This window comes from Anser brachyrhynchus, assembly GCF_964034855.1.
Source record: "Anser brachyrhynchus genome assembly, chromosome: Z".
Taxonomy (NCBI): domain Eukaryota; kingdom Metazoa; phylum Chordata; class Aves; order Anseriformes; family Anatidae; genus Anser; species Anser brachyrhynchus.
The window spans coordinates 7939888-7947915 of record NC_137697.1 but is presented as its reverse complement, the minus strand read 5'-3'; the positions used below and the strand labels follow the sequence as shown (position 1 = coordinate 7947915).

The 8028-nt window shown below is 42.5% G+C and overlaps 1 protein-coding gene across 6 annotated transcripts in view; it reads right to left on the bottom strand.

Annotated features, from left to right (window-relative positions):
• Positions 1-3797: 3797 nt before the first annotated feature.
• The window catches only part of RAI14 (retinoic acid induced 14), an 86207-nt gene continuing 81976 nt past the window's right edge, over positions 3798-8028 (bottom strand). For all 6 annotated transcript variants that reach the window (XM_080572561.1, XM_080572557.1, XM_080572560.1 and 3 more), the window contains 3 exons: positions 7778-7927; positions 6096-6161; positions 3798-5837 (listed from right to left, as the gene is read on the bottom strand). In XM_080572561.1, the coding sequence (XP_080428687.1) occupies positions 5760-5837; positions 6096-6161; positions 7778-7927 (294 nt within the window). In that variant the 3' untranslated portion in view covers positions 3798-5759. The remainder of the gene's footprint in view (positions 5838-6095; positions 6162-7777; positions 7928-8028) is intronic.

Genomic DNA, 8028 nt, shown 5'->3' with positions numbered 1-8028 from the left:
TACTGTACAGCCTGGGCAAGGTGCCAGCGGGAAGATCCTCGATGAAGCCATGGCAGAGGGGAAGCCAAGGCTGCATCACAGCTGTGGTCCCCAGGGGCACCCAGGCTGTGACTTAGAACCGGGGCACTCAGCAGCTGCGGTCCTGAGCAGCGGTGCTGAGCCACCAAGGAGAGCTGCTGGAGAGGGACCCATATGGCAGCTGTGTGCCATCCCCTCCAGTGTTATAGCCCAGACCGGGCAATCATGCAGGGCTTTAATTACACTTGTATTTGCAAGGGAACACGCTGCCAGAGATGCATTAGCCAAAGCATCTGCAGAGGAAGTGCTGACCCTTGCCAGCAGAACAGCATCAAGCTTAAAACCACTGCAGATGCCACACAGCCACTGTCCTGCAGTGCAGGGCTTCCACGGCCTGCTCCTGAAGCCACCTCACACGCGGTGCAGGGGACAAAGTAGGGGCACATGCTGCCCTCCCCAGGGAGGCAGCAGCCCTGCTAACTCCCCCACACCACGACCTTCAAGGCGGCACATGGCTCCGCAGCATCCGCACAGCTGTGTTGGGCCCAGCTCTGCAACATCTGGCCAGACGTTGCCCCCACCCAGCTGCTGAGCACAGTGTTGCTCCTTTGGGAGCTGCACTGCTGAGTGTGAAAACCTGGAGGAGCTACTTCTAGGAACAAGGGCAGCCCAGACTTTTGTGCTCTGTGCCCTCAACCCCCACAGCATTTTCACCTGAAAATGAAAGGCTGCTTTAGCTTTCTGTCCCTCCCCAACTCTTTTTCTGCCTGGAAAAAGCAGCTTAATCCAGTCATCCCCTTGCTCCCCAGCCTCTTCTTTCAGGGATACCTCCTGGTGGGCAGCAGTGCTTACGGAGAAGCAAAGGCATCCAAACATTTTTGGACGGGGCTTTGGCATATGCAGCTGGGTGCGAGGCATTCTCTTCTTTAGGACAGGACGTGCAGGAAGAGCGCTCCAGCTGCAAGCCCAACCATCACCAGGGAGCACTTCGGTTACCTTCAAAGTGCAGAGCAGCCACAATGGAGCAAGCAGCCTTGCAGAGGAGCACATTTGCCTACAGACTCAGGCGATGCTCGCCTCCGAGGGCTGCTGAGCACAGGGTACCAGCCCACGGCCCCGCTCCGAGCAGCCAGGCGCCGGCCCCGAGCTCCTGGCGGGGATGATGTCAGCGGGCTGTGCCTGTTTCCAATCTCCAGCTGCTGGTAGGAGGCCCCATTACCAACCGTCTGAGCATTTCAGGCTGTTGGAAAATGCACGAGGAGGGCCAACGCTGTGAATCTGGACAGAGCAGCGTTCAAGCAGGCTTTTAAAATCAAACACTGAAAAAGTGATGATTATGTAAATACCTGTGTTAACCTTGAGAGCAGCCAAAGGCTTGTAAACAGGGTAGATGTGTTGCCTTAAAATGCCTCAGGAAATACAGGCTGCATCACCAACAGACCCTCCTGAAGCCACCACTGGGATTCAGGATGTGGCATACTCAGGACTAAAAACACAAACCTGGACAGCTTCTGCAAAGTGGCAAAACCTTACGTTGGCCACACGTTGTCCCAGGATCCCATCACTGGATCCGTCATGAGACAGAGGCTGTCGTTTTTCTTAGAAAACGTTTTGTGACATACTATCGTAACTTGGGAGGATTCAACACTCAGAGGCATTGAGCAAAACACTCCCCTTTCTTGCCAGCAACAGGGTCTGCCTGCAGTAGCTTTCTGTAGTTACAAAAATCGTACCTTGGGCCTCCTCAAATAAGGAGAAACTTCTTAAATCACAGCTTTGAATTAACTTCACCTGCAGTTTACCTCTGTATGTAATTCTAAGATTATGAGAATGGTTGTTAATACAACAGGAATTAATTTGTTACTACCCTGAGAAGAAAAAGTACGGTTCTAGTCTGTATTTGGTATCTCTTACTTGCTTTCAAAAGGACCAGTGAAGGACCCAAACGGGGGAGGAAGAAACATGGATAGAAAAACCACTTGGATAATTCACTTCTGTGAAACATTTTTGCTGAGAGTTGGCTTGCACCCACAAGTACAACCGCTGACCTGTGTTTGGAGAACAAGACAGTGTTACTATCAGTGAAGTTTTCAAAGTACTCAAGTTCTTGAACGGTGGCTTGACATTAAATTGAGAGCACTTTTAGTGCTCTCTGTGGCAGATCAAAACCAAAGTGCATAGAGGATTTAAGCCACTGATCTGGCCTAAAAGCCTTGCACCAGTTCCTATTTGTTTGGAAAAATATGCTGGGTTAAACGCTTGTGCCTGCAGAATTTTTGCTGGGTTACATCACATCCATCTATGCCGCTACTTTGCAACCCCCCCCCCCCCCCTTAAGACCTAACACACAGCTCCAGGAGCTTTTCCATGACATTCCTCATCACAAAGCATCATGACCTACAGCACAGCTGCTGCTTTGAAGCCTGGATCCCCGAGACATCCAGCAGCAGGCCCAGGTCCCAGCTCCACAGAGGGCCAAAACCACAAGGCCAAAACCACCAGGACCGGCCCTGTGCCGCAAGGCCTGACCACACAGCTCAAGTCAGAGCTTCCTCCCCACAGCGCATGGGTCACTGCCACGTTTAAAAGGGCAGATTGCTTCTGCCTTTCACATCTGCCTTCTGCTCGGATGAAAGTTGGCATCAGAGTGGAGAAAGCCTCAGAGATGAAGAAATGAGCTATTAAAGTGCTGCCCAGGAAGGGACCCCTGCTGTCATGACCGTCCAGGCAGAAGAGCAGAAATAATTAACAACCAGACCAGTGATGCCCAGGAAGCACTTTTATGCAAGTGTGGCAGCAACCAATCTAGGAGGCAAAAGGCAGGAGGACTGTCACACCATGGGTCTGACCCTAAAAAAAAAATGTTATGCAACAGATCTGGCATCCAGCCATCCACAAGGAAAACAAATGGCAATTCAGATGGGAGTTCCCAGTCAGGAGGTCCACTGCTTGCAATGGATGGCACAAAAGAGCTATTTTGCGACTTTACTAATCCAGCAGCAACTATTAGCAAAAAAATCATTAATCCACAACGTGAAATTACTCAAATCTGCCCTGCCAGATGATCTGACCTCACACAGACTCTGCATACCAGTTTGTCAGCACCCTTGTTCAAAGGAAACCCAGTACTGAGTAAGTTACAGAAATTTTCTGCAGAAGTCTAGAGAGCTACTTGACCTCTTTTGGACGTAACCAAAAGAGGTGCAATTCCTGTCATGTATGTGGTCTGCACTGAGGTCAAAAGATGTAATTAGCAAATAAGGTATTGAAAAACTAGTTCCTCCAATAAAACTCAAGAGACAGAGATGATAAAAAGACAATACTTACATAGTCAACACTGTTAAGTTTAAAGAGATGTATACATATCCAAATATATATATACACACACACAAATACACTTTCACTGTAGTTCTGTATACGGAGTGAAGTGCTAAGTGATAAAGAACCACAGTTTTGAGAAATTGTGGGACTTAGCCCACCTCTAATACTGGTCTAAGGTCATTTTAAACTTAGTTGGAATACATCCAGTGGTGAGTGGGAGACCCATATTACTTCTAGCAGGACACCCATGGGAGAAATAGCTCAACATATCAATCCAACACAAGGCATAATCTACCAAACTGGTTGCACTGGGTTTGGTGTAGATTCAGTTCTACCTGTACATCTGACAGGTATCTGAACATGGAGTATAGAACACATTTGTACTACATTAAAGCAGTTGAGTGTGGCGAGATTTCCCTTGGCATAAAAAGTAACTGAAGACACAAAGAGAACCAAGATGAAAAAATTGGAAATAGTTTATTTTGCTGCATAAGGAAACTTCTGGTAAATTACATATAAAGAAACTTGCTATGCTGTAGTGTATAATTTTCAATATTCCACAAAGATAGTTGTAATAAATATACAAACCAAAACAAAGTAGAAGACTAAATCCATCAGGCAACTTACAAAATGGTTCATCAAGTTTTATACTTTGCAGCATTGGCATGCTTAAAATCTTGTTGTTCATTCTGAAGTGCTGCAGCAAAATTCTTTTCACATTTCTTTGGAGCATTTTCAAAATCATCTAACTATAAAATACTGTCCAAAATTAGCAGGCATTAGTTAAACCACCCAAGAAAAGTAACACCAAGGTCTAACTGATGCAAAAGAATGTTTTATTTGTTTTTAAAATCCATTTTAGCTTTGCCAGGGTTAGGAATTATCCAATAAGTGCACTATGAGTCCAGTCAGCCTCAGGCACTGCTGACTCTTGTCATATTATGACTCTATATAAACTTCAGATTATATAGCTCTGGAGATTTCTCTATTAGAGACATATCTACTACCAGAAATAAGACAAATATCATAGTGAAGCTGCAAGCTAGTTCAAATGGTTGTACCCTCAAGTGTAGTGTGTGCTTAGAAGAATTCTTCCATAGCTTCATAATAAACCATACATCATTCATTAGGCATTTTTATTTGACTTCTAAATTTAAAAGTGCTGACAAAGGCTTTCTTGATGCCCCTGGCCTCTAGAAACAACATGTAGAAATTTTTGACACATTTGCTCTTCTCTACCTCTCATTTCTACATTTGTTGAAACAGCAGGCTAAATTGTATTTTACACTTCACTGCTCTGGACCACACCAATGGACAGGTCTATTATTCCGTACAGATCTTTTTCAAACTGAGAACACTTCTCTATGCTTCACTATTACTGAATACTTGGGGGTATAGAAAGGAACTCTCTAAAACACGATTACCTAAAAATATTTGTTAATAAGCTTAATGCAAACATTACGTAGAAAAATGGTTTAGTTACAAAAAAAATTCATTAGAGGGCCAATAAAAATATACTGAAGAGAAGATCTTTACAAAAGTGAGGTTAGGAAATATGAGGCATTGACATTCACTGTAAACATCCTGTGTTCACTAGAATCCCTTGTCTAAAGTATATGTTCTGGTTTTGTTCCTGAGCTTCATGGCCAACACTTGCATAGATAGCTAAACCTATCATAATGAGTTGTTTCTACAGACCTTTCTGTACTGCTTTGTACAGAACTTCAATAGACTAATTACTTTACCTTTTGAAATAGTTTCATTCCACTAGCAGGCAGTTCAAGGAAACTATGAAGCATGGTATGATTTTTGTGTACTCAGTGCATTGGATGGGTTGGGACAGCTACAGTATGGTGTGCTAATCTAAAATAAAACTAAGTTAAGAAGTATAGCTGTTTGACGTTCTGGCTTACCATAAATACCTACTTCTGCTCACTGCTGCAAGGCTCGCTTCTGCTCTGCCAAAGAGTGCGTATGGCAAAATGTCTTGAATCTGAGTGCTACAACATCAAGCATTTAAGCCTATCCCCAATAACAATATGCAGCTTATACACCGGTAAAGGAGACATAGAGAATTTCACCTTTACCCAGGTGACATGAGTGCTTGCCTCCATATTAATCTCCCTCTGGGAGGAAGCTAGAAAGCAGTTTCAGGGTAAACATGACACATAGTGGCCTAAGTAAAAAGTCTGAAGAACATACTTGCATTTTGGCTATGAAAAGCAGGCATGTGTTTAGTTACTGCACATGTCTATGCACATGGAAAGTGGTAGAGACAGACAAATAAATCCACCTCACAAACAGCACAACAACAAAAAAGCAGCAAATTGCCTGTTTTAAATCTTATTTTAAGGCAAATCTAGATAAACACCCACAACAGGATTAATGAAAATAGGGAGTTTTGCTTTTTTTTTGTTGGTTTACTTTTTCTGCGATTGGCTTTTGCACATTGATAAAATTTGTTTAAGCACCTTCTGGACATCTTCATCCATTTGACCCTAGACAAGGGGAGAAAGAAGAAAAGGTGATTGAATTCAAGCATTTCCCAACTCCTTGAAAAAGTTTACAAACTATTTTTAAGATATAAGAATTATTCCAATTTTCCAAAAGAAAGCAGTGTTAAATTTGTGCTTAAACCGTCACATCTTTCAGGTATTGTGTGTTCAATACAACCTGCAATGTTCTGAATAGATCTGCAGCAAAAACATCTTCCATTAAAACACCAACACTATGTAATGAGTAATATCTAACCATACCTGCACAGCGTAGAGAAGATGCATCCGGTAAACTGACACAATTTCCTGATGCTGTTTCTTTGTTTCCTAGAAAATAGTTAAGCAGAAAGTCACAGAGTATTCAGAACTGTGGAATTCAGAACTCCCCACCTAGACGTATGGAGGTCTGTGAAATTACAAGTGATAATCTAATGCACGGGTGGAAAACTAGCTCAGACACAGGACTGTGCTGCTAGCTATCTAAAACATAATTTGCTGGGAAACTTAGTCCACAGAAATGCTGTAATTCTAGCCAACTTTGTAAAAAAAAATAAATGGTGAGATGATATTGGTTGCAAGAAGTGCTGAGCTGCAAAGACATGGAACAAGCACATACTCTGCTTCTAAGTTTATCAGAAACCAGAAGTGACCGAGGAAAGCCGACAATATTCTGACAAATCAACCCTTGACTGCAATTGATTGCAAATCAACCACTTGATTGCAGTAACCCATCTGTCAGTAAATACCTTTCTGGTGAAGGAGATGCTTACAGAGGTCTTAATCTATGAAATTCTCAGTTAATTACTATACATTCAAACAAGGAAAGTCAAACACCTTTTTTGTGATCAGAATGCCACATCCCAGAAGCCATCTTTCCAAATAAACATGAAGCTGCCAGGAAAGCCAGTGTAAGAGAAGGAAAGAATGCTTCTCTCCTGTTTTAAGTCCTATGCATCTTCTAATTTGTTGCATATCTTTGCACTACTTTGGCTGACCCTTGAGCTATGAGAGATGAAGACTCCTTACAAATTTGGTGGACTGGGATAGGAAACACCCACAAGCCTTCACACTGACAGGACATGGTGTTCAACTATCTACCTATTTATTTCTCCTCACTGCAAGGGAATTTTTCTGGCTCATGTGCATATTAACTCCTACATCTGTCTGCTGGGGATGATAGGACAGCAGACAACAGTTAAGGCATTTAGTGTGTCAGGCTGGGAATTTTCCTTTCAAATATTATTCCAGAGCTCTCTACAAATGAATCTCTGGTGGGAAGTACCTTCTCTTCACCCTCTCTAAAGTGAGTGAAAATGCTCCTTTGGACAAGCAAGCTTTTGGAAATAGTAATTATGGCTCAACCTGACTTAGAAGACTGAGCCTCTCACACACAAACAAGTACAATTTTAAAAAGTCTTTAAGCAGTTCGGAATTTCAGAAAATGAACTGCAATCCCTGTAAACAGATGGACTTGCTTGATTTGAAACTTCACACTTTCAGTGACTATTTTCTTCCAAAAAGTCAAGTTTCTTTTGGCTTAAAATAACAAAAATATTTCATCTTTTAATACATGTTCCTGAGAAAACACAGCGTTAGTCCGCTGCACACTGACCAGATTTTTCACAAATCAGGGTCTCAGCAGCAGGTCTGGTCACTACATTCCACTACAAGTGCAGAAATTTTGATCCATTACTGATCTGAAGAAATATATGCAGAAAAATAGTTTTCTTTAGTTAGACTATTTCTGGAAAAAGAAATCTGAAGTGACTTGAGGATTCCTACATGTTTCAGAGCATTACAAAATTTCTGTATGAAAATTCTTTCTTGTACTTATTGACTGTACTCCATTTTAAATAAGGCTGAGTTAAGAACGCCACACATGCTTTTGGAGAACTGGGAATAATGGTGGGTTTATGAACTATTATTTATGATTATCTACTTACAGTCAGTTGGTTTTGCAACTGCTTCACTTGTTGTTGTAATGCCTCCAGCTGTTGGCTTTGTCTTTTGGGGGCACTGGTTGAGTAGGAAAGCTGAGAAAGGCTGTTCAATGCTTCTTTTAATTTGCTGACCTCCTTGGACATTTCATTGATCTAGGAAGGTAAAAAATAGGTTTTCATGAAAAGCTGCAAGGCATACTATATTCCCATGGGTCTCATCCTATACAAATAAGTATTTGTGACTTATATTAAGA